The sequence below is a fragment of the Phalacrocorax aristotelis genome, chromosome 25, assembly GCF_949628215.1.
Source record: "Phalacrocorax aristotelis chromosome 25, bGulAri2.1, whole genome shotgun sequence".
NCBI classification, from domain to species: Eukaryota; Metazoa; Chordata; class Aves; order Suliformes; family Phalacrocoracidae; genus Phalacrocorax; species Phalacrocorax aristotelis.
In genome coordinates, this window is record NC_134300.1 from 1893174 (window position 1) to 1917436 (window position 24263).

The 24263-nt window shown below is 63.3% G+C and overlaps 1 protein-coding gene across 9 annotated transcripts; it reads right to left on the reverse strand.

Moving 5' to 3' along the window:
* Positions 1-1567: 1567 nt before the first annotated feature.
* Positions 1568-16838, reverse strand: VANGL2 (VANGL planar cell polarity protein 2). Of its 9 annotated transcripts, XM_075074840.1 has the most exons (11): positions 16603-16838; positions 15701-15901; positions 14357-14563; positions 9962-13816; positions 7894-8161; positions 7677-7797; positions 5452-6059; positions 4962-5098; positions 4621-4756; positions 4042-4273; positions 1568-3719 (listed from the first exon to the last, which is right to left on the reverse strand). In XM_075074840.1, exons 5-11 carry the CDS (start codon positions 7962-7964, stop codon positions 3459-3461), a joined length of 1566 nt encoding a protein of 521 aa, XP_074930941.1. In that variant the 5' UTR covers positions 7965-8161; positions 9962-13816; positions 14357-14563; positions 15701-15901; positions 16603-16838; the 3' UTR covers positions 1568-3458. The 9 variants fall into 9 exon arrangements, with proteins under 9 accessions (XP_074930941.1, XP_074930943.1, XP_074930947.1 ...); XM_075074842.1 differs by lacking the exon at positions 15701-15901; XM_075074846.1 differs by lacking the exon at positions 14357-14563 and having other exon boundaries at positions 9962-10155.
* Positions 16839-24263: the final 7425 nt, after the last annotated feature.

Genomic DNA, 24263 nt, shown 5'->3' on the forward strand with positions numbered 1-24263 from the left:
TAGTGCCCCTGCGGGTAACGTACCCAGGGACGTGAGGAGCCTGGGGGAGCCCTGAGCCCCAGCACGGCTTGGCTGGGGGGGCAGCAAGACACCCCCCCACCAATCCCTCTGAACATACGCTGCAGGCAGCCAGCTCCTGTCCCCGCTGCTGGGGATGGGGCCTCAGTTCCCCCGCCCCTCGCTCTGCTTCCCCCACCTACAGCAAACCTCCTCCCGCAAGGTGCACGGAGCGGGTCACGGCATCGGGGCGGGGGGGTCGGCAGGGCTGAGCGTGGGGGAGAAAAAGCGTGAGAGCCAAAGGTAACACCACGCTCGGTGCCAGTGAATCAGCGCTGCAAGGGGCCCCCCACAAGCCAGGATGTGGGGGCCACAAGTCGGCTTGGGGGGGTGTGTGTGGGGGGGGTGGGATGCAGGTGTCGGTGCATCCGCCGCCTCGGCTTGTCACAGCGAGGCAACCGCAGGCAGCAGCCCGGGGACAGGTGGAGGCTCCGCAGGCTGGAAGCGGCTCTGCAGCCCCCCAGGGAGCTGTGCATGGGGGGGGGAACCCGCTCCCCCAGCAAAAGGGTAGGGACTCGCCTCCCCCCACCCCGGGGAGGGTTTGGGCATTTCTCCAGTCTGCCCTGAGGGGAGGCAGAGCAGCAGCCCCTGCTGTCCTCTGCTCATCCCAAGCCCTTCACCCCCGTGAACGCCAAACCCTTGGCCCCCATAAATTCCAAATCCCTGGCCACACAAACCCCAAACCCTTTCTCCCATAGACCCCAAATCCTTAGCCCCTACAAATCCAAACCCTTGGCCCCATTAGACTCCAAGCTGTTTGGTCCCATAAATCCCAAATCCTTGGCCCCCACTATCCCCAAAACCTGGGCCTCACAGATCCCAAACCCTTGGTCCCCCTCAAACCTCAAATCCTTGGCCCCCCTCAAACCCCAAACCCTTTGTCCCCATGAACCCCAAACCTTTAGCCCCTCAAACCCCAAAACCTTGGCCTCACAGATCCCAAACCCTTGGCCCCCATGAACCCCAAAACCTTGGCACCCCATAAACCTCGGCACCCCATAAACCTCAAATCCCTGGCCCCCTCAAGCCCCAAACCCTTGGACCCCATAAAACCCATTTAGCCCCTCAAACCCCACAACCTCGGCCTCAAAGACCCCAAACCCTTGGCCCTGTAAACCCCAAACCCTTGGTCCCCTCAAGCCCCAAACCCTTGGACCCTATAAACCCCAAACCCTTGAAACCCCATGAACCCCAAACCTTTAGCCCCTCAAACCCCAAACCCTTGGCCCCCATGAACCCCAAGTCCTTGACCCTTCAAGCCCCAAACCCTTTGTCCCATAGACCCCAAATCCATGGCGCCCCCAACCCCAAGCCCCTGTCCTGCACCCCGCATCCTCCAAGGGCAGGACGGTGTCTGTCCAAGTGCTCCCTTGCGGCCGCGTCCTGCCACCGAAGCATCTCCTCCGAGGTCCCCCAGCCCGGCCAAGGGACAGGCAGGAGCAGAGCCTAAAAGAGCTGCCTCACCCCAAAGCACGGGGACGCAGGAAGACAAAGCAAAAAAAAAAAAAAAAAAAGTCAAAATGGGTTTATTTTATATAAAAAAAAAATTTTGTACAATTTTAGTTCCTCTATGAAAAAAAAAAAAACAACCAACAAAACTTCCTACCACTGCCGTAATGCTTCGATCCACTGCAAACTGTAAAAACAAGCTTTTTATATATTAAAAAACAATTTTACACTTTACAATTTTCTACACGCATGCACAAGGTCTCGGCTCTGCGGGGTTTAAAAAAAAAAAAAAAAAAGAACCAAAAATGAACGAAAAAGGGTTTATTCTTCTTAAACTCCAAGTGGAAAATTCCCCTTCCCTGGCCGACCCGTCCGCTCGCACTCACTGATATCATTTTTTGCAGGAAAACACCCCAAAACGGGCTCCCAGTGGCAGCAGCACTGATGGAGCCGGCAGAGACTGAGGGGGGGAAACCCAGGTCCTTCGGCCTCAAGAGGCTGGAAGACGAGGGAAGCCCAGGCAGGGGTCAGAAACTCCCTAAAAACGGAGATTTCCTGGAAATCGGGAAATCCAGCCCCGAGCAGTGCAGTGCCCAGATGGGGACAGACCCCCAGCACCCCTCCAGCATCTTAACATTGCTCCTGGTGCTTACTGGGGAAGCCCCCAGCCCCTCTGGCCAGCGCGCCACAGCCCGAGCAGCATCATTACCCGCCCGCCCCCCGCCCCAAACTCACACCCCTTTAGTGCTTAGGACAAAATAAACCAGACCCAAATCCAACCGCATGCCTCCCCGGGATGAAATTCGGCAGCTCCCATCATCAAACCAAGCCCAACCTACCCAGCCGGGACCCCCCGGGACCCCCCCAAGACCCCAACCGGGCACGGCATGGCTGGAGAATGGGATCCGGGGGGTGGGGGGGGAAACCAAATATAAAATAAATCCATGAGGTATTTGCAACCTTAACAAAACCAAAGGAAGGCAAAAGCTTTTGCGTCCCCGACGGCGAGGCAGCCCCTGCTCATGGAACCACCACGGGACATGAATTAAAAGACCTCACTGAGCCGCCAGCCCTCGCTCCACGCCCCGAGCTGGCTCCGGGTGCAGGATTGGACCCCGAGAGACATTTTAAGCTGCTCTGCCTGCAACCCACGGCTGCAGCTCCAGCCGGGAAGCCCCCCAGGGATGCTGCTGGGACCGGGGACACGGGTCGCCCTGGCAGCAGGGAAACCAGTTAAAAAAAGAAAACAAAAAACCCTTCTGCTTCTCTTAAAACCCAGATTTTCACTTGCTTTTGTTAAGAGCTGAGCACAGAAACCACCAGCGGAGAGGTGAGGAGGACGTTGCTACAGCCAGGAGCGTCACCGCTCCAGTGTCTTGAATGCCAGGGGAGGTTTTCATAGCAGCCACAGACTGTGGAGGTGTTTGCAAAATATTCCCCCCCCCCCCCCCCAAAAAATAATTCTAGATTTAAAAACCAGCCCCAGACGACAGGTGGTGGTTTAAGGTCAGAGCCAGGACAGTTGCCAGGTAGAAAACAGGCAAGCGCAGAAGGTCCCTGGGACCTGATGGTGCTTGGAAGCCGCTGGTGAAGAACACGTAGAGTTAGCCCTTGAGTTATGGCACCAAAACGCTCGCCTCCATCCTGGCCGTGCCGCTGCCCGCCGCCGGCTGCGCCTTCTGGGGGGATGCTACACGGACCTGGGTTTCGGGGAGGAGGAGGAGGAGGAGGAGGAGGAAGGGGCTCAGCCCACCCCAACAGGGGCCAAGCCGAGGCAGAGGGCGAGTGGTCACAGGTAGGTGATGGAGCTGGGCGTGGGTGCTGCTTCCCGGCGCCCGCCGCAGTTCTGCGCTCGAGCCGTGGCCTCCCTGAGCCCCGGCGGAGACGGGGAGGTCGAGACGGAGGGGTCCGGAGAGGGTGTCCCCCCCAGCCCCTCTCCATCCCTCTTCAGCTCACACTGAGGTCTCCGACTGCAGCCTCATGACAAACTTATGCGACTTGGGGTCCACGAACTCCTCCGAGAGCTTGAAGAAAGGGATCTTCTTGGTGCTCACCACAAGGCTGAAGTCCTGGCGCTTCAGCACAAAGACCACCCCATCTTTCAGGCCGTTCGTCACCGGCTCCTCGCTGACCAGCGTCCACTGCTTGGCCAGCCAGCGGTCCTTGTGGTACTGGATGGTGGGCCCGGCCGTCAGGTACCGCTCAAGGAACGCCTTGGAGGAGGGAAAGGACACGTGAACGTCGCCTTCCTATGGCTCAGCCTATTTTTGCCTTTCTTTTTTTTTTTGCAGCCTCAAGCTGCTCGGCAGGTCCCGCAGGAAAAACATCCCCACGCGGCCGCTTCCCATCGCTGCGCGTTGCTCCCTTGGGGTTACGCCTGCTTTTCAGGCTCTATCCCCCGACCTCTTGTCCTCCCAGGGAGAGGGGGATGCTCTCACATGGTGGGGAAACAAAAAAAACACCCCCACCCAAGTCCTCACGCTCCGGACCAAACCCTTGGGCAAACCCGGAGACCCGTCCCACCCCGCCGTGCACCTTGGGCGTCATGTCGTGGGTGATGCAGAACTCGAGGTGCTGCAGGATGCTCTCCATGGTGTGGTAGGGCTGCTGCTTGGTGGTGCGCAGGTACTTCTGCATGGCCCGGGCCATGGAGGCAAAGATGGCCTGAGCTGCCTCCCGCGGGTCCATGATCTCCCGGGGGTTCTTCTGGTCCTCCTCCTGCAGCCGCTTGATGTGGGTGAAGGCTTCTTCCACCGCCACCACCAGCCTGCCGGGGAGGGAAGCCGTGGACGTGGCCGTAGCTGGGCAGAGTCCGGCCACGGGCCGGAGATCCCCTGGGCTCGGGGGGAGCCACTCGCCGCCTGCCTACCATCCCGCAGGAACCCAGCTTCCACCCCAAAACAGTTTTGGGGGAGATTTGGCTGTGCCACGCAACAGCCGGCCTTGGGACGGGCTTCCCCAAGAGTGGGGACGCCTCATCTTGGGGGGCTGGAGATGATCCCAGGAGCGCCCCCCCCCCCCTTCTACCGGCACAGCCCAGGTCCTTACGGGGGGTCCTGGGATGGGCACCCCATGGGGCACACGTAAATGGGGCACCCGGCGCCAGCCCCGTACCTGGCCCGGCGTTTCCGCACCCTGCGCTCGTGCTCTGCCTCCTCGTAGTAATACTCGTTGTGGCTGTTGTCGCGCCTCCGGGCAGCCGCCGCGATGACGGCCCGGGACTGGCCCGTGGAGTTGTTCGTTGTGTTTTCTACAGGGAAAAGGGTGAGGTTAGAAAGGGGCTGGGGGGAGCTGCGGGGTGCCCGATGCTCCCCCTGCCCCACAGCCAGGCTGCGGCGATCCCGCTCCCGGCTCTCTAGAGCCGAGAGGAGCCTCCGGAGGGGCAAACACAGGGATGGGGAAGGGAAGGAGGAGAGAGAAACAAGAGGAGAAGCCAAGGGAAGGGGGGAGCTCACCCTCGCCGAGGGAATACACTTTAAACCCGGACATTTTCTTGGACAGGACGGATTTTGGCAGGTTCAGGAGGGCAGGGTTGTAGACCGGGAAATCGTGGTAATAGTTCTCCAGGATCCACACGGCTGCTCGCTGGATGCTGCAAGGAGAGACAGCCGGGCACGGGGCGGGCACAGAGAGCGGGTTAGCACCGCGCCGAGGGCGAGGGGGACACGCAGCCGGGGCAAGACGAGGAGGGAGGGACGGACGGACAGCACGGGGGACCCCGCTACGGCGGGGGTGCTGCGATGGGCACAACCGCTCGTGGATACAGGCGTGCACACGCACATGAATTTTATGGTTGGGCTCGACAATCTCAAAGGTCTTTTCCAACCTAAATGATTCTGTTGGACGTGCTCGTATGGACAAGCACACGCGTCAGCGCCCGTGCACGTACATGTGCGCACACACACGGGAACCCACCCCTGCAGCACCCCCCCGGCACCCCCATACCTGAGATGGCCGACGTTGTAGAAGCGGCTGGCCCCGTCGGTGGAGCGGACGGCCTTGAGGGTGAACTGGGGCTGGAGCTGACGAAGCTCCAGCAGCACCACGGCCAGGTAGTGCACGAAGAGCAGCGCGTCCACCAGCGAGACGGCGTACTGCACCACCCCCTGGTAGTTGCGGTCCCGGGAGTCCAGGATCCGCACGCCGTAAAAAAGCCAGTAGGAGACAACGAGGAGGAAGACGAGCACCATGAGCAACGCTCGGAAGACGAAGACGCGAGGGAAGAAGGCTTTGGGGCGACGGAAGAACAGAGCCCAGCTGCCCAGCAGGAGGATGAGGAGTTTGAAGGCCACGGAGATGAAGAGCCCCTCGCAGGGTGTCCCGCAGGGCTCCAGCTCCTCCCGCCACAGCAGCTGGGGCAGGAGCATGAAGGCGAGGGGGGTGAGGAAGGCAAGCAGCGCCAGCGCCCCGGCCAGCGAGACGCCCAGGTGCCGGGAGCAGTCCAGGTGGGCGCTGTCCTCCATGTCCTTGGTGATGCGGGTGATGTCATCGTGTGAGATGCTGTGCTCCGACGTCCCCGTGACCACCGTGGTCGTCTCGCCCCAGTTGTCATCCTGGAGAAGGCGGGTGGGAGGGTTACGCGGGGAATGGCTCCGCGTCCACCCCTCCGTCCCCCGTGCCCTGGGGGGCTGCCGGCTGTGCCGGACCCCCACCCCAACCCAGCTCCAGCAGCTCCCATCCAGCAAACCTCAAAGCCTGGCGCGCCGCCCGGCGCCATCACCCCCATTGAGATGGCAAAACCTCAGGTTTCTGCCCCCCTCAGGGGTTGGGGGGACGGAGCGATTTGGCCGGGACCCTCTAGGAAACCCCCGTCGGTGGCTCCGTGCCGCGCTCCACCTCTCCGGCACCGGTGAGAGCAGCTTTGGAAGTGGGAAGCATCCTGCTTCCAGGCAAACCCCCTCATTAGCGGGGCCAGAAGGAACATGCCCGGCTGCCGTCCCAACACACCCATCGCCGCCGCCGCCGCGCGGGCGGGCGCTGCCTCCTCCAGCGCCGGGCAGGACAGAGCCGCCGGTGATCCGGCAGCTCGGAGTGCCGGACGGGTCTCCCACCACCACCGAAAACCCCCTCCTCAAGCCAGAGGGGTGTGGAAATGACCCATCCCCATTTGATTCCTCCCCAGCTTAAAAGGTGGGGTTTCAGCGCTGAAAACACCGCCCCGGTGCAGCCACGGGTCTGTCTGTACGCCCATCCTTTCACTCAGACTTTCACATTCTGTTTTACTGCACTTTGGCATCCCTGAAACCTGGTATTTTATCATATTGTATTTCCCCCCCCCCCCGAGTTTCTGCAGGAAAGCCAGCAATTTCATTCCAGGCAGCAAAATAAAGCCACAATCTGGGGCTTCCCAGAGGGGTGGGAAGCGGAGGAGGATCCAGGAGGACCAGTCCATATCCCAGCCTGTCCCCAGGTGAACCCACGCTGCCACCGGCTCGCTCTGGCCACAGCTGGACCGGGCAGGCTCAGCCACTCACATCCCACTCGCCGCAAACTCCGGCCTCTGCCGACGCTGACTTCTTGGTGGGACAAGATGAAAAGAGCCGGAGCCGCCTGCGTGGGCGGCTGGGAGACGGTGAAACCAGGGCCTGGGCTCCGCGGTGGCCGGGGGAGCGCCGGCACCCAGCGTGGGGGGCACGGCAGCGCCGCCTCTGCTGCCGCTCACACCGAGGGACCCCCGTGGGACCGCGGGGCTGGCGGAGGGATGCAGCACGGGAGCCTCCTCCGCACCAACCCTCTCACCGGTGCGATCCTGCCGGGCGCCGGGCTGGGGTTATTACGCCTTGGCGCGGCCGAGCTGGCATCACCTACAGGCGCCGGGCAAGGAGCCGGAGCTAATCCCTAGGGAGTGGATCCCCAGGGAGTGGATCCCCAGGGAGTGGATCCCCAGGGTGTTTTCCACCTTGGGCAGCCCCTGCCCACCCCGGCTGCTCCCCTGGGGTGCTGCGACAGCCCGACCCCTTTCATTTACACCCGCGCCGCCCGCCCGCCCTCCCCGCCGGCGCCGGAGCCCGTCCGCCAGCCGAGGGCCAGCCCAACCGGCTCGACCGCTCCGCCGGGGAGCACCAGGCATGCCGGGAGCCCCTGCGCCCCGCCGGCGGCTCCCACCCTTGGCAGCATCCCCGCGGCAGGGCAGAGGTGCCGACCCCATCCCTCCTCCCTGCCCAACTCACCCTCTCATCCCCCCGAGTCGACTCGTTGTCCAACAAGGGCTCGCCCGGCGCTTGGATGGTCACCGACTTGTCCCCACGGCTCCCGTCCCGGCTTTTCGAGCGATGCCGGTCCCGCCGGTCCCTGGAAGGCAAGAGAGGGGAGCAGGGTGGGTGCACCAGGGTGGCAGCACCCACTGGGACCAGGGACCCCCACCCCGGGCACACACCGACCCCTCACCTGTGCTTGCGGGAGCTGCGGGAATGCCCGGACTTGTAGGAATATCCCGAGTATTGCGACTCATTGTCCATGGTGTCGGAGCGCCGGGGCTTGTGCCGCTCCACGCCGAGGGGCTTGGGTCTCCCCGGCCCCGGGACGGCGGCCACTGCCTCCTTCAGAGGGGGCTTCTTCAGGCCGAGGGGCACCTTCAAGAAGTCAACCGTCACCTTGAGGGACTCTATTTTGATCACCTGGCTGGGCTCGTCTCAGGAGAAAACGGCTCGCCCGCCTGCGGAGGCGAAGGGGAAGGGTCAGCGGCGGCGCGGCGGCATCCCGGCAATCCCCCGGGGACCCCAGCCACCGGCGACCATCCCCTCGCCCACCATCCCTGCACCACCACGGCTCCAGCCCCGGTGGCAAATGGGGACGGGACTTCAGCAAGGAAAGGGAATTTGGGTCGCTTTGGGGCATTTTCTATTTTCTCCCATGCCCGAGCTGGGTCCGGGATGGCCACCTTCCCCTTTATTAACGATACTGTGGGATTAGCTTCTGTTTTGGGTGATTTACACTTTAATTAATATCACAGTCATTGTTTTAGCTGCCAAGAGAGTGTCTAGGGTGTGGGCCAAAAAAAAAAAAAGGAATGAATAATTGGGTGCAGGCAACGTTTCAGGCCCGTCTTGCAGCGCGGGGCTCTGCCTGGACACGTTTCCCAGCACAGAGCCGGGATCTCACACCCAGGAGACCGGCATGGGAGCCCCAGTCTGTGCCGAGGAGCATCGCTTCGCACCGGCTCCAGCTCCCCTCGCAGCGGCAGCCCGAGCCGGGGAGAACTCGGGGCTGCTGGGACTGGGGAAAGCGGGGAGCTCCCAGGCTGCTGCGAGCCACCGCGGTGGCTCCGAGGATGGGAGCGCTGGTCTGGGCCACCCCAGCAGCACCAGGGACTGGTCCACCATCGCAGGGCTGGCTCGGAGCAGATACCATCACCCCGCGTGCTGACTCACAGCTGCCACGTCGTTATTGGCCAACCCCAAACTCCCATTACAGCCATTTGTAGGCACAGACGTATATAAAATATATACACACACGATACCGACTGCCTGCTTATGGTGTCGGATCTCCGCTGGGTTGGGAAAATAACGCCTTGCTTGGATCCCAGCCGCGCAGCGCGAGGCACCTTGACCTCAGGCAAAGGCTTGGGGGATGCGGGGGTCTGCGTTGGTGGTCTCCCAGGGTCCCAGCCCAGGTCACCCCACTGGTTTTGGGGACTCGCAAGCTGCTGACAGCCCCGAGGCGTGTTTGGCGCTGGCTTGCCTGGGTCTGTGATCCCACCGGGGAGAGGACCCGGACAGAGGTGGGAGACACCCTCGGGGAGGCAGAGGGGACATCACGCTGCCTGACCCTTGCCAGGGGATGCTGGACCCCGTTGGAAGGGTCCTGCCAAATCCTCCTGCCCTCACCCTAAGTGTGTGGGGGGACTGAGGGTATTAGGCATCCCCAGAGCCCCAAACCCCCCTTCCCAGCTGGTACCGCAGGCCGGGGGGCCCTGCCGGCTGTGTTTGGGGGTGGGCCCATGCTGGATTACCACGGAAATGCCATTTCAACCAAATAAAACCCAAATGTCTTTTGGCCTCTTTTTCCAAGGCCTCAGGGAGGGGGAGATGGGGTCGAGGAAGGGAAAAGAAGGCGGGGGGGGGGGGGGCGGGGGGTGTCCTTTTGTCCCAGATGCTGGATGCTCACACATTTATCGCTATGGAAACAAAAGCCGCCCCCCCCCCTTGGCCGGTTGTCTAGGAGATGGCAACAGGGCTGGGAGCTCGTCCCGGCATCCCCAGCGAGCGATGGGGGAAGGGGCCGGGAGAGAAAGGACCCCCCTGTGTCCCCCCCCCCCCAGCCTCCTGCCAGGCCCCCTCTTCTGGGCTTTGTTTGCAGGCAGGGATCGGGTTTCTGCTGGGAACAATGCCGGGGCCTCGGCTGCTGCAGGGGCCGAGGACAGGCTTGTCCCCAGTCTGGTCCATTAACACCATTAAGAGGTTGATACCGGGGCAGGGGATGGAGCCGGGGGACTCAGCGGAGCCGGGGGACTCACCGTTGGGGCGGCGCGGGAGGTCAGGGCGAGGCGGCTGCAGGCGGGTGCTGTCCCCCGTCCCGGCGGTCACCGAGGCACTTGGGGCATCCTGAGCCTCCGGTGGGGACGGCATCCAGCTGGCGGGCGCCGGAGGGGGGCTGCGCATGGGGGGCCGCTCACGGGACGGGCGGCCGAGCTGGGGGTCCACGGTCGAGCTGGGGGAAGTAAAGAGAGATGGAAATGAAGAGCCAGGCGTCCCTGCCGCATGCGGGTGCTTCGCGGCATCCCCTCCCCGGGGACCGGGACCACCCAGCCACGTGTTTGGGGGAAAGCCACAACACGTCACGCCTGGCACCGCCGGCCAGTCTCGTCCTACAGGTCACCCACCCCAGCTCCCTCTGGGGCCATCCACCCCAATGAGAGCTCCTCGCTTGGCCTTGACCCAGGTGAGCACCTGAGAAGAGTGATGGGCAGGGGAGGACGACGAGGGTGGGCTGGATGCCCCCACACACACCACTACAGCCCAAAATCTGCCCCGGCATCACCACCATGCTGCATCGGCACCCTGCCCCATACCCCTGCACCGCACGGCCGCCTGCCGATGGATGCGACCCTCCCCGAGGTGTCCAGAGCCAGCCCAAGCTCCGCTCCCACGCCTGCCCGCTCCAGCCAGAGCCAGGCCCTCCTGGAGAGGCGAAGCTGATTTATCGGCCGAAATCAAGATGGGGTTTTCCAACACAGCGATTCAAGGATTTAACAGTCCTCAGCCACCGCAATCCCGTCGCCAGCAGCCACCCTTCAAGTCCGCCCGCGAGTCAGGGGTGTCCACAGCCGCACGAGTGGCGTGGGGATCCCGGGGCCATCCGGCTCCCGAAGGCAAAGCCAGAGGCGAGAGATGAAGGTCGATCCATTCAGCGGGAGAACAAGGCACGCGTTTCCAAGGGGAGCGAGCAACGAGCCATGGGAACGCCTGCAGAGGCTGCGGCGAAGCCCGGCCCTTCAATCACAAGCTGGCGACGGGGCAGAGGTTACGGCAGCGGCTTCGGGGCTCTTTCCCAGGGCAGAGCAGCGGTGCAGGGTGGTTTGCTCCAGTGTGAGCCACGATGAACCACGGGCGATCTCCGCACCCGGACCTGGGCTCGGCTCTGGCCAACGAGGACCCTCTGTCTTGCTCGTACCAAAACGGCCAAACTTTCTCCCCAGCAAAGGCTGATGGGGGGGGAATAAACCCCAACCCAGCAGTTTTGCAAGGTTAATTTGTAAATCAAGCAGCCACCCCCTAGGTCGCTGGAGCCAGCAGATCCCCGTCCTCCTGTGCTGCGGCCGCTCCGGTGCCAGCGGAGCAACTTGGCCGCTCCGGTGGGGAAGAAAGAGGTTATTTTTTTGGGTGGTTTGCCTGGCGGAGTGGGGAAAGCCGGTTCAGCAGCACAAGGTGCTCAGGTGGAGAGGCTGGAAATGGATGCCTCGTCTCCAGGAGGAGAAGCGGCTTCACCTCACCGAGCCCGCGGAGACGCCGAGCAACCGCCGAGGGCTGGGAGCGAGAGCCAGACGCATGCAAACGAGGAGGAAAACTCACATTTTTAATAGCGAGGTGATTAACCATCAGAACAAACTCCCCAGGGGAGGAGAGGATTTGCCATCTCTTGACATCTTCAAGTCCAGACTGGATGGCTTCTCGGGATGATGCTGGAGCACATCACACGGTTCAAAGCAGAGAGGGCTCGGCTGGGGCTTCGGGGCAGTCAGAAAAGCCGCTGCCGCCGTCTCTCCTGCCTTTGAGTCCGCAGACCTCAAACACGAACCATCTTTTGCATTCAAATGCCCCAAAAAAATAGATCCAAGCGTTTCTAGATGAGAAAGCTTGCTTATTTCCAACAGCTCCAGGGTGAATCCCGAGAGGGAAATCCTCTCCTCCCATCCCCGGCGAGGCAGCGTGCCCCCCGGACTGGGCAGCGCAAACCCACACCGCTGGCTCTCTCCCCACTTCTATCCAGCTCCGAGACCTCACAGGAGCCAGGCGTGATGTTTGCTGGAGAAAAACCTGCTTTAGCAAAGGGCAGAGGGAGAAATCGGTGGCCAAACAACTTCTGTCCCGGCCAAGAGGGTTGGGACCGAACCGGCTGCCTTTGCGCTGGAGCGGATCGACGAGCATCCAGAGCTCAGCGATTTATGCCACCGGTGCTCTTTTTCTACCATCTGCAAGCCTAGATCAATTAGATAAATCTCAGCATTAAGCCAGGATGCTCTAACGTGGTTATGAGAGGGGTGTGAAGCAGCCCTTCGCGCACCGGCGATACCCGGCTTCCCGCCACCAGGGCTGAGCAGGAGCAGAAGGAAACATCGGCCGCATCTGGGCGGGTGTTTTCCTGCTAGACCCAACACGCACCGCGGCGACTGGGAAACTGAGTCACAGAGCAGGCCAGGAGGATCCCGGGGTCCTGGATTCCTGGCATATTACTCCACCGCTGTTTATCCTCCCAATAAGCCCGGGAGGGCTGGAAGCACGGCTCTGCTCATGATGCGAGACGGGGAAACTGAGGCACGCTGCACGCCGGAATCCGTAGCTGCATGGGCTGTTACCGACGCGAGCCTCAGCCCTAATTTTTGGGCTGTCCTCCCTCACTGAGCCAACATCGGGGAGGCTGGCCTGGGGACCCCCGAACAGCGATGCCCACGGTGGCGACGCTGCCGACGCGCCTCCGAAACTGGCCTGGGAACGGGAGGCACCTCCCGGCCCCGGCACACGGGTCTCCCGAGCCGAGCGCCTGGCACATTCGCTTGCTTGGCTACACAAACACGCCTTGCTGCCTCCGCACAATAGGCACCTTCCCCGGGCGGCCCCCCCAGCACCGGCCGCCGGCCCCCCCGAGCCCCGCGCTGCCGGGGAAGCGGGAGGTGGCGGGGAGGGGGACGCACGCAGCGATGACCGTGTTTCACATACGCACCGAATCCTGGGCAGACAGGAGGCTGCCAGCAACCGGGAGCTGCGTGCCCACGGGTGGCACGCAAAGAGCAGAAGGTGGGTGTGCGTGGCTAGGAAAAACCCCGTGGGTGCTCCTGCTTGGACTGGTGGGGAACTGGGCTCCCCAGGCAGGAGCTGGGGGGTCAAAGCAGATCGCCCCCTGCCACGTCTATTCGAGCCCCAAGCACCGGCCATGCATCATCCACCGAGGAGGTGGGAAGAGGCCACCGAGGCAATTCGCCGCCTCCGCCCCTCCAGAAGCACAAACACCAACAATTTTCCTTCCTTTCTCTCCGGGCCGTATCCAGCCCTGCACCTCCTCGTGGCTGGCGGAGCTGAGGCTTCGCAGCGAGCTCACGGCGCGTTCCTCAGCCCAGAGGCTGCTCCGCTCCTTTCCACGGCTGAGTCCCCCCACGCCTGGGCTGGGACAGCGGCCGCCCCGGCCCCCCCAGCGCTGCCGGTCCAGCCCTGGGAGATGCTGCTGCCGGGAGGAACCCGCAAACTTCCAGCTCTTTGGTCCGTTGGCACGACCGGGCGCTTCAGAGGGACGCGGGAAAGGCCCATGGGAAGCCCGAGTGGCTTAATCCAACTCCCCCATGGGGTCTCATTCTGGTCTCAAATTGCTCAGCGTCAGCTTGGATGCAGAAGGTTTAATATCCCTTCCAAACTGCCAGCTTTAATTACGATCACTCGGGAATGTTACAATATCCACAGGAACGTCCAGTCCCTCGAGCGCTCGGTCCCCACCAAGTTTCCTCCGGCGGGGAAGTCCCACTGCGCGACTACGGGACAAAGCCCAGCCTTTCGCACGGCATTTCAATCCCGCTGCTGCGTGTCCGGGAGCGACGGAGGTCGCAGCCGCGTCAGGGATGCACTAGCTGCCTCCACGCAGGTCAAAATGACCGCACCGAGATCTAGAACCAGAGGGAGAAAAAAAAAAAATGTACAAAACCCAGGGATTTGCATGAGAACGGGGGGGGGGCTCGATGCAAAGAGAAAGCTATTTGCATTGCAAAAACGAGCCGACACCAAGGGATCCTAACCGCGGCCCTACAGCCAGCTGCGCTCCCAGTCTCCCACTGGCCGCTCCCAGTCTCCCACTGGTCACTCACCCTGCTCCGTCCCTCCCTCCCCAGGGCTCAGCACCCTGCAGAGGGGCTCAGCCTGCACCCCGCATCCTCACAGCCCCCGTCTGCCTCGGCGTGAGCTCGCGAGGGGTGCTCGGGGCTCCGCGGGCAGACGAGCAGCATCTTCGCCCTCGTGGTTTCTGGTCCAGGCGGGGTGGGATGGTGCCGTGTCGCCCAACACATCACCAGCCCCATAGCGAGGGGCTGCAGCTGCCGGATCTCCCTCCCGCTGCCCAAATCACATCTTCCTGTGCCCTCCCGCTACCAGCATCCCACCAGCCACACCGGTGGCACCTCCGGGTGGGACACTGGCACGAAGCGACAAACCTATGGTCACCCCGGGGCACAGGAGGATGCAAATGCCGGGGTCCAAGGCTGCTTCTCCGGCGGTCACGAGCATCCAAGTGATGCCGCGGGATGCTTGGACGGGGTGAGCTGAGGAGGGGCAGGGGTCCGTGGGCTCATGGTTTGAGCTGTTACTTTGATTTCAGCATGTTCTCCAAGAGCATCGTTGGAAGCTCTGTCCCCAGCGCGCTGCAACGACACCCCAAAAGGCCAGTTCCTACCCCAAAAAGGACATCCACAGCATAAACGATGGCGCTTTTAGATCGATTAGCTCCGGGTGCTTAATGACCCTACTAAATCCTGCCGGGCCAAGTCCCGGGGCCTGGAAAAGCAGCGTAGAGCCAGGATCCACCTGGGTCCAGGCAAGGAGCAACGCGACCGCGCTCACCCACCGGCCGCAGCGCTCGAGGCGGGGCTGCGCTCGGCCCGAGGTAGAAAACACGTGGGGTCCGGCTTTGGTGGCTGGTCCCGCCACGCCAGTGCCACGATGCCCATGGCACCGAGCACTCACTTCATCGGCGGCACTCGCACAGGGGCAACCAGGGAAGGGCGGCGAAAGCCCGTGGTTTTCTCCGAGGCCCCCTCCCAAGCATCCTGGCTGGACAATAAAGCCATAAAGCATCTGCCAGCCACGCCGGCCCTCAGAAAACAGAACCAAAATCTAAAATTAACTCAGACCAAAGACCTGGGGCCATTTCAGCCTCGCCCGATGCCGTGGCGATGGGCTCCCTGCCTTCCCCCCAGCCCTCTCTGGCCCCGCTGCCTGCAAGCTGATAAAAACAAGAAACCACATCTGATCATACAAATGGCAGAAAGAAGCCCAAAAGGAGCACGGGGAGGGGCAGCCGGTGCCCCCAGCCCCGCGCCCATCGTCGGGGCCGTGCCTCCAGGATGGGGGCTGCCCGTGGGACCCAGCGCCCCCCGGAACCCTCAAACAACCACCCCAGGGTCCGACAGCCAGGCGAGGAGCCATCGGCGGCTCCAATGAAGTCGCCTGCTAATCAAATCAGCCGGTCTCATCCTCAGCTCACCACCCCCCCAGCACAAAGCCCCCCCAGCACAAAGACAGCGTAAATACACAGGAGAAGCCCGTCCACGCAGAGGTCGCATCTGACTCAGGCTGCCTCCGAGCCCAGCTCAGTCCCAACACAATCCCGAATTGCTGTGATTAAGCAAGAGCCGTCCCCAGGGGCTCCGCGAAGATAATATTTAATAATTCTTCTTTTTATTTTTTTTTTAAACCTCCTCCTCGGTTATTATACCAAGGCCTGGAGGGGGGGGGGGAACAGACTCTACGCCCTCCCCCAAGGAAATAAAGCCTCTCACCCCAGACAGAGCAGCAGGGCCGATGTCTGAGCTCACGCCCGGTGTCGAGCAGAGGGAACTCCCTGTCGGCTCAGGGCGCTGCGCCAGGACGGGACCAAGATAAACCGGATCAGAATCCGGCCGGGTCTCTCCCCGAAGCAGGTGAGCGTGCTGGCGGGGACGGGCGCAGTGGGCAGACCCTGCCTCGCAGGTCACACAGATCTGGCAGGAGCATCGGCCGTTTTCACATCCCCGTCCTCAAGAGCACCCACCCAGCCCTGGCGTGGGGCAGGTAGCGGGGTGGATGCCCCATAGGTGCCCACCCTCGTCCCCCAGATGCTGCTGCGGTCACCCCATTGCTCGCAGGGGGTGCGGGCGGGGAGGAACCCCTGTACTTGCACCCATGCTGGGCACAAAGGGCTCGGAGGCCAAGGGGTGGCTGGCCGCAGCGGGGCAGCTTGGCCAGTGAACTCCAGTATAAGCATGCCCGCTGCGGAGTGGGAGAGCCACAGGCGCCGCTGCCAGGGTCCACGCATCTGGGGGGGGACGGGGACGGGGGACCCGGCCCCGCTGCATCGCCCACCGGGGAGGGTCCCCAGCGGAGCCCTGCAAAAAGGCAGCACCCACCGCCCGGGGACCACCCTACGCCGACCCCTGCCGCAGAGCTGGGGAGGGGGAATCCCGGCAGCCCCGCATCAGCCCCCGCCACGCAGCGCGGCACCCCCGGCGCGGGGCTCGCCGAGCAGCCGCTCCCCGCCTGGCCGCCGGCCCAGGAAAGTCCCCGGCTTCCCAGGCCCTTCCTGCAGGGACGCGCCGAGCCCAGCCCAGCCCAGCCCCGCTCCCTCCCCGCCTTACAGCGACGGGGCCGGGGGAGGGGGGGCAGCACCGCACCCCGGTTCCCCCCGCTTCTCCCCCGCACTCACCATCGCCGCCGCACCTTTGTGCGCGTCCCCCCCCCCTCCCCCTCCCCGCACCAAAATCTCGGGGTTTTGCTGCTGCTCCTGCTGCTGCTGCGGATGAGGAGGAGGAGGAGGAGGAGGAGGAGGAGGAAGAGGAGGAGGAGGAGGCGGAGGAAAGCCCGAATCCCAGCGGAGCGGGGCCGCTGGGCTCCGCCGTGCGCCCGGCCCCGGGCCGGCAGCTCCCGCCCGCGCCGCTGTTCCCGCCGCTCCCCCCGCGCCCGCCCATTGTCTCCGCTCCGCGCTCCCGGCGCCCCTCCGGGGCCATTGTCTGGGGGGGGGGGGCGGTGGCGACCCCCCCCACCCCATACCGGCAGGTGGGAAGGGGGGGGTCCCCGCCCCACTGGGGTCCCATCCGCTCCCCCGGTCCTCGACCTGCAGCCGGGGCTTTCGGGATAAGGATGGGGGTGAGGGGGTGTTTGTGCCCCCCCCCCCCCCCGGGGGGTCCCCGCTGCTTTGGGGGTGGCGCGGTGGGGCTCAGGGTTGAGCCCCACTGGAGTGTCCCCCTGTTTCGGCAGTCCGTGGGGTCACACAGAGCCCTTGTGACCCTGGGGGTCAGGGTGCCCCCGTGGAGGGGGCGGGCCAGGGTGCCCCCAGGCGCCCCTCTGCACCCAGGGATGAGCATGACCAGGCCAGCGGGGAGGAAGGACAAGCCTTCATCCCAGCAGAGGTGCCCCCTAAGGGGTAACAGCCCCCCGGGGGTCGTGCTCCTGCTCCCACCTTTGAGCCGGGCCAGGCAGGTTTGGGGTGGGGGTAAGGAGGTGCCTGTGAACAAGGGATGCCCCGCAGCCCTTGGGTGCCCCCACCCATGAAAGCTGGGTTCAGCGCCTGGGTCTGGCTGTGTCCCCCCGTGTGCCTGGGTTGGGGGGTCCACCCATGACCCTCGTGGCAAAGGTGCCCTGGCTTAGCCCAGAAACAGGTCACAGTGTGTGGGGAGCCCCGAGCCCCTGCTCCAGCAGCACCTGGCTGGGTGGGAGTGCCTGGAAGACACCCCCCCCCCAGCCCTCCTCACCAGAGACAAGGGGCACACGGGGAGCAAGGAGGGATTATGGGGGAGGGGGGGAAAAAAAGGGGTAGCAACTCAGTGCACACCTGCAGCCCCCCTTTTGCAGAAGGGGGGCTGGAAGGGATGGGGCTGTGCCCCACGCAAGCCCCTGCACCAGGTGTGGGGGTCCCTTATGGGGGCGTCTCAGATCCCAGTGCTTTGGAGCAGCACCATCCCCTCACCCAGTAGGGTCCGTGGGAAGGAGCCTGGGCTCCCACGAGCCACTTGCACCCCCTGGCAGGGAAGGTACTGCGGGGGGGGAACACGCAGCTTGTAGAGGGGGAGCCCAGCACCCCTACCCGCTCCAGAAGGAGCGACCTCATCACCCCTGCCCTCCAGGGGCCCAGGACCCCCACGCAGAACGCCCTGCAAAGCCAGCCCCTCCTTTGGGCGAGGAGCAGGGGGGTGTGAGACGACCCCACGCGTGGGGGTCCCTGCGGAGGGGGCGCGTCACGCACCCGGAACAGCCGGGCAGGGCCGCCGGGCGCTTTATATCAATGAGCGAGGCTGGGAACGGGCCGGGCCCGCCCCCTCGAGCTGCCCAATGGCGTGCAGCTCTCCTGCCGGCGCACGCCATTGGCCGGATTTAAATGGCTTGTTTTCCCTTAATGGGGAGGAGGGTTTGGGGCGGGAAGGAGCGGTGGGGCTAGGGGCTAGGGGCTAGGGGCTAGGGGCTAGGGGCTAGGGGCTAGGGGCTAGGGGCTAGGGGCTAGGGGCTAGGGGCTAGGGGCTAGGGGCTCGGGGCTCAGCTCAGCTTGCCTTGTCCTATCCCGCCCTTGGCCAGGTCAGGCTGAAGGAGTCCTGCCCTGTCTGAGCCCTGACACAGCTCAGCCTATGTGTTTTGGGTCCCTCAGGGTCACCTCCCCACCAGTATGCGCCCCATAAGTCGGGGCTGGGGGTGGTGTCTGGCAACACCCTCACTGCAACATCCCAAAATTCATGGTCCAGGCTGAGGTCAGTGAAAGAGAAGGGAGGGAAAGGGCAGTCAGAGCTGTAAGCTGGAGGACAGAGCTTGGGGCACCTTGGGAGGGACCCCCTGAGTCTGGCTAGCTTATCCTCCCCTTTTTTTATAGAGGGTCTTGGCTCTCGTGGAGGATCCCGTCTAGGAGCCATCACGTCTTGCCCCACCATGTATCTTCCTCCCTCTCAGCTGGGCTCCACGCTGCAGTTGTCACAGCAAAGCCCAGCTCCAGCCCATTCCCTGGGGCTGCTTGAGCAAGCTCAGGGCTGCCCTGGGTCCCTCTCTGCCTCCTATGAAACGGCAAGGAGATGCCACGCTGCACCCTGTGCCTGGAGACTTGAGGGAGGAGGATCCCGGCCTGTGCTGATCCCCTGGCTCCCGGCACAGAGCTGGGGGGTCAGTGCTCCCCTTCTTTGCATGGTTCAACCGGCTGCGTGAGTCACTGGAGCAGCCTTGACGTGTAACCTTGGGAGTGCAGGAGCTCCTGTGGCCAGGTTTGGGTCCTTGTGACCCAGCAGGGCTTGGGGATCGCTGCCAGGTGTGGGCCCCCTCTGCTCTCCCTTCCCCCTGCAGCCAGCTGCCCCCCGGGCTGTCCTCTCGCTCCCACTCTGGCTCCGGGAGTGATTAATGGGCCCTCGGAGCTCATTCCTGGCCAGCTGGGGTTGCTGGAGCCTCCCTGCCATCTGGGAAGGGCCGCGTTGTTCCACCTTGTGATTTACGGGGACGGTCCCCTCCCTCCGCACCCTGCTCGCAGGACAGGAGAGCCTGCCTGCCTCTGCCAAACCTGTCCCATGTGGAGCACCTGGGATCAGCAGCGCTTAGGGTGCTGGGTGCTTCCCATCTCCTGGGGATGAGGGAGTCCCCAGAACCAGCTCTGCCATGCCTTATTCTTGGGGAAAGACCCAGGGTCTTTGGACAAAGTCCTTGTATGCCTTCCTGAGCGGGGCAGGCGGGGGCGGTTGTGTCCCCTCACACTTGCCAGCCCCTCCTCCAAGCCCAGAGCGGCTCCGCCACCCTACATGTGACAGCCAGACCCCAGGCAGGTCCAACGCCCGTCGGTCCCAAGGCTGGGCGTCCTGCTCCGAAGAGATGGAGGCAGGGGCTCCAGGCAGATAACTCCGGAGATTAGGAGTCCTAGAAAGCAGCGTGCAGGGTGCGTGGCCTCTCCCTGCCGTGGGCAGGATCAGCAGCATCTACCCCACCCCCAGGGATGTTTGTCTGACCCGTCTGCAGGCCCTGGGACGGCAGGATGCCGGCGATCGTGCCATACCTTCCTCAGCCTGCTGGGCCTCCTCTCCCAGCGCCACGTACTGAGGATCCCGCCTGGGGTGGGGGTCACACGTGGGTCCCAAACTGACCCCGCTGTGCACCCTCGTGCCCGGCTCTTGCCACGCTGCTGTCTCTGGTCTGCGTCCAGACGGGCTCTTTATCTCTGCTACACGGTCGCCGGCACGAGGCATCCCGTGGCTCATTAGCTCCTGCCCCGTGTCTCGAAGGAAGGGATCAGATACGCTCTTTATCTACTGAGACCATCAGCCCTTTTGGGCAAGGGCCTGTCTCTCCCAGCCACCCGTCTCTGATCGGCATCGTGGCCTCAGGGGACCCTCGTGCTCTGAACCAAGCATGAAATGAGCATTTAAAGCGCTGGGTGGCAGAGGATGCTTTTGGGAAGGTCCCACGTACGCGCACGGGTGCCGTTTGCCCTTGTCCCTTGCGGGGGTCCCAGTTCCAGCCCTGCCAGAGAGCCGCAGCGGGGTTTGTGCTGGGTCCCTTCGCAGGGGACAGGGATGCTCCAGGGCCTGGCTAGCATGAAGGGGGGGTCCCCAGCCTGGGGGGGGTGGCAGGGGTCTGGTATCAGCATGCAGGGCCCCCGTCCTGGGGACCCAGCAGATGGCACTGCTGCCTCGCACAGGCTTGCTGGGGACGCAGCTGCTGCCCACGGTGACGTCCCCGGGGGGACCAGGGCACGCACAGGCGGCCTGGCCCTGGGACAGCAGGCTGAGACGAGGGGCGTCCTTCCCCCTTCCCAAACCGGGGTGTCACGTCCTGCCCCGGCCTTTGCTTTTTAGGAGAGGAAGGGAGGTGGCCGGGGACCAGCAGCCATCCCTGCCATGTTGTCCCCAGCGCAGGGACAGAAAAACGCTGCCGGGCAGAAGCAGCCGAGCGGTTTCATGCACGTCTGTCTGTTCATCGGCACCTCCAGGACTATTTTCCATGAGCATTTTTCAAACGAAAAGCTATTGTGAAACACTCCTCAGGCACACACCTACCCGTGCACCGGGACCAGCGTCCTCCAGAGGCCAGGGATGGGATGTGTATGGGGGAGAAGAGAGAAGGAAATAGCTGTGGGAATAGAGAAAGAGTTGGGAAGTGTCTAGGAAACCGCTCAGGGAGGAAGAGGAGAAGCTGAGCTGCCTGTCACCCTGCCTGCCCGCAAGCACAAAGAGCAGGCAAGGGACCCAATCTGTCGGAGATGACAGCAAGGCCAGAACCAGCATCTAAATTAGCATGAAGTGTTTCCATTGTGCGAGGCACAATGAGGACCATATGTCAGGGCCCGGGTTGGCAGTCGGGAACAACGGGCCCCGCGGAGGTTTGGGAGCCGCCGCCGCGGAGCTCGCGCTGCCCTAACCCGATTACCGCCTCCCGGAGCGCGCGTGGCCGGGGATGGGATGGAGCCGGCCGTCCCACGCAGCCCTCCGTGCGTTGGAGGCGGCCGGTGGAGGGGTTGGGAGCCGAGCTGGATGCAGGCAGCGGGGACACGGTGCATCCCAAGGAGGGGACACCGGGGAGAAATCCCTGAGCTGGGACAAAAGGGGTGCCTGGGAGCGCCGAGGTCCCGCCAGGTCCCCTCCTGTGCCCCACCAGCCACTATTTGCCCGGTGCAAAGTCTCCCCACTTCCTTCCCCTGCTCCCTCCCCCACGTTTATTATTTCCCCTTTGACGCATCTCTGCTGAGCCGAGCTGCAGCCGAGGCCAATTGATTATATGAAGAAATTTGGAGCAAGTCGGCAAACAGCTGCAACCCGCCCCCAGGGACGCGCGGGGATCGGCGCAGACAAAGGAGATGAGCCGCAAACTTGCTTCCCTGCGTAGCTTGGGGTGGGCTGAGGAAGCGGGGAGAGCACTTGCAGGGGCGATGGGACGGGGGAGAGGGCTGGGGGGGCGTCGGGAAGGGGAGCGCCGGGGCTCCGCTAGGCAGAGGTGCACAGTCAAGTGACTTTGGCGCTGGGGCTGCGCTGATTTCCCAGGGGTACACGGGAGAGAGAAGGTGATTTACTGGGTGCGTTTGGAGATGCTGATGTCTGGACCAGATATCGTCATCCCTCTGCTCTCGCCAGCGGCCATTCGGGGTCCGCTTGTCCCAGCAAACCCAGGCTGGGCTCAACCGGCGACTGCAGGCCTGGGTGTCCACCCTGGCTCCGAGCGAGCCCGAGCGCAGCCGGTGCGGGCAGGACTCTTTGAGTGCCAAGAGGACAGGTCCTGGTCCCTCGGCCGGAGCGGCGGGTGATGGCCTCCCTCCCGCCGCCTCCTTTCGCAGGCACGGCCACAGCCATCAACTCCTGCGCGGGGAATCTGCCACCCGCGCTGAGCAGCGCGAGGAGGAGGCGGTTAAAAACAAGATTTAAAAAAAAAAAAAAACAAACAAAAAAAAGAAAGAAAGAAAAAGGGAAGCTGGGCACTCCAAGTTCAAGATCTTTTTTTTTCTCCTTTTTTTTTTTGCTGGCAGTTTAATTCATTTTCCCCTCCCCAACTTCCTTGTGAACTCATAAATAATAAATCCTTGCACAGTCTGAACAGCCAAGACAAACACGCGCTGGGGCACACCGCGTACAAGGGTGGGTTGGTTGGTTTTCCGCCGTGGCCATTATTTTTTTTGTTTGTTTCCTAGTTTTCCTTTCCCAAAAGTGCACAACACAGCAAATAAATAATAACATTTATCAATAAATTAATTCAATAAATATCCTCGTGGCACAGAGACGTGGCTGGGTGAGTGGAGGGGAAGGGGGGCTGCCCTGCTCTGTTTTCCTCTGCCGCCGTCCCGCTGAGCCATGCAGTGACGGGGAGCTGCTGCTCCGGCCCTCAGGGATCCCACATCCACCGGGGAGTCCTTGCGAGACAGAGGTAGCGATCATTCTCCCCGCTTTTACGGGAAAGGGGAAAATGAGGTACGGAGCGAGGCATCGCTGGGAGCTGGCGGCAGAGACAGGGGTGGGATGGGTCCAGGAGGTTCTGCAAGATGCTGGGAAGGCCGTGGGGCTCGGACGCCCGGCCCAGGCAGCGGCCAACGCCTCGGGGGGGGGGGGCAAAAAGCGGAGGGTGGGACCCCAGAGGGCAGGTGCTGCTGGGACCCCCTGCTCCAGCTCTGGGGGTTTGTGGGTGTTCGCAGGACATGGCGCTGCCCCTCTCATCACGTTTCATCTCTGGCACACCAAAGTCCGTCTCCCCCAGCACGTCCCCTCCGGGCCGGACCCCCGCCTGCCTCACGGTGGGGTTCAATGGGGAGCAGCCCCAACCCATTCCCCACGGGCCAGGCTCGGCTCCTAGTCCAGAGCGTTGGCTCTGAGCACAGCCAGTGGTTTCTGCGCAGTCCTGGTCCCCCCACCTGGGTTCTGCTTGTGCTCTTGCCACTGCCAGTGCAAAATTAACTCTTAAAACAAACCCATAAAACAAGGCAAAACATTCACTTGCCCCGGCAGCACCAGCTGCGCCGCAGAGGAAGGACGCGGCGCTGGGGGAGCTGAGCGCCAACGTCCCCCCCGCGCTGGGGCACGTGCCACGCTTGTGACCCCGCTCCGGCCTTTTCCACCAGGAGCACCGAAGGGGAGAGCGAGGAAGAGTGGGGAGGGATGAAGTGCTGCACGGGGAGGTCTGGTGCCCCCGGGGTGGATGTGTCTGTCGGTGCAGGGCCGGGCCAGGGGGGCTTCACTCTCGTTGTGCACTAGTGCAAAGGAGGGTCGGGCAGCAAAGCCTGGGATGCACGGGTTTGGGGAGCGGAGCGCTGAGCTTCGGGGAGACCAGATGTGCAACGCAGGGGCTTGGAGAGAGCCCGGGTGCTGCTCCGGCCTGGCGTGGGAGCGGGGCCAGCACTGCTCCGGGGACCTTGCAGGCAGCACAGCGAGCACGCCTCTCTGCTCCATCTCGAGGGCAACCTGCCGCCGCCGTCCGTGGAACGCGTGGCCAGGTCCGGCCGGGTCTGCGCCGCGCTTTGTGCTTCCTTTCGGGCTGCGAACAGCCCGGGCACACACAGAGGAGCTGCTCCGCGCCCAAGGGTGCGCCTGGGCTGTGCTCCCTCTGCCGAGAGGAGGGTCCTGACGAGGGCTTTTCAGCGCCCAGCACGGTGCCAGGGGCAGAGCAGCAGCAAACGGACAAAATGCCCAGACTGGCTGTGCTGGTGGGATGGCTGGTGGCAGAAGGCGCGGACAGACAGACGGACAAGACCCCGGGGCTGCTTGGTGCTGCAGTGTTTCACAGGTCCGTTTTTTTGTGGCTCTTAAAAAAGAGGTGATGCACAGACAGACTTGGGCTCAGTGACTCCCGCTGTGGGTCAGGGAGCGGACAGACTGACGGATGTGGGCTCAGGATCCCGTAGGCAGTTTTCAGTGGGATGGGCAGCAGAAG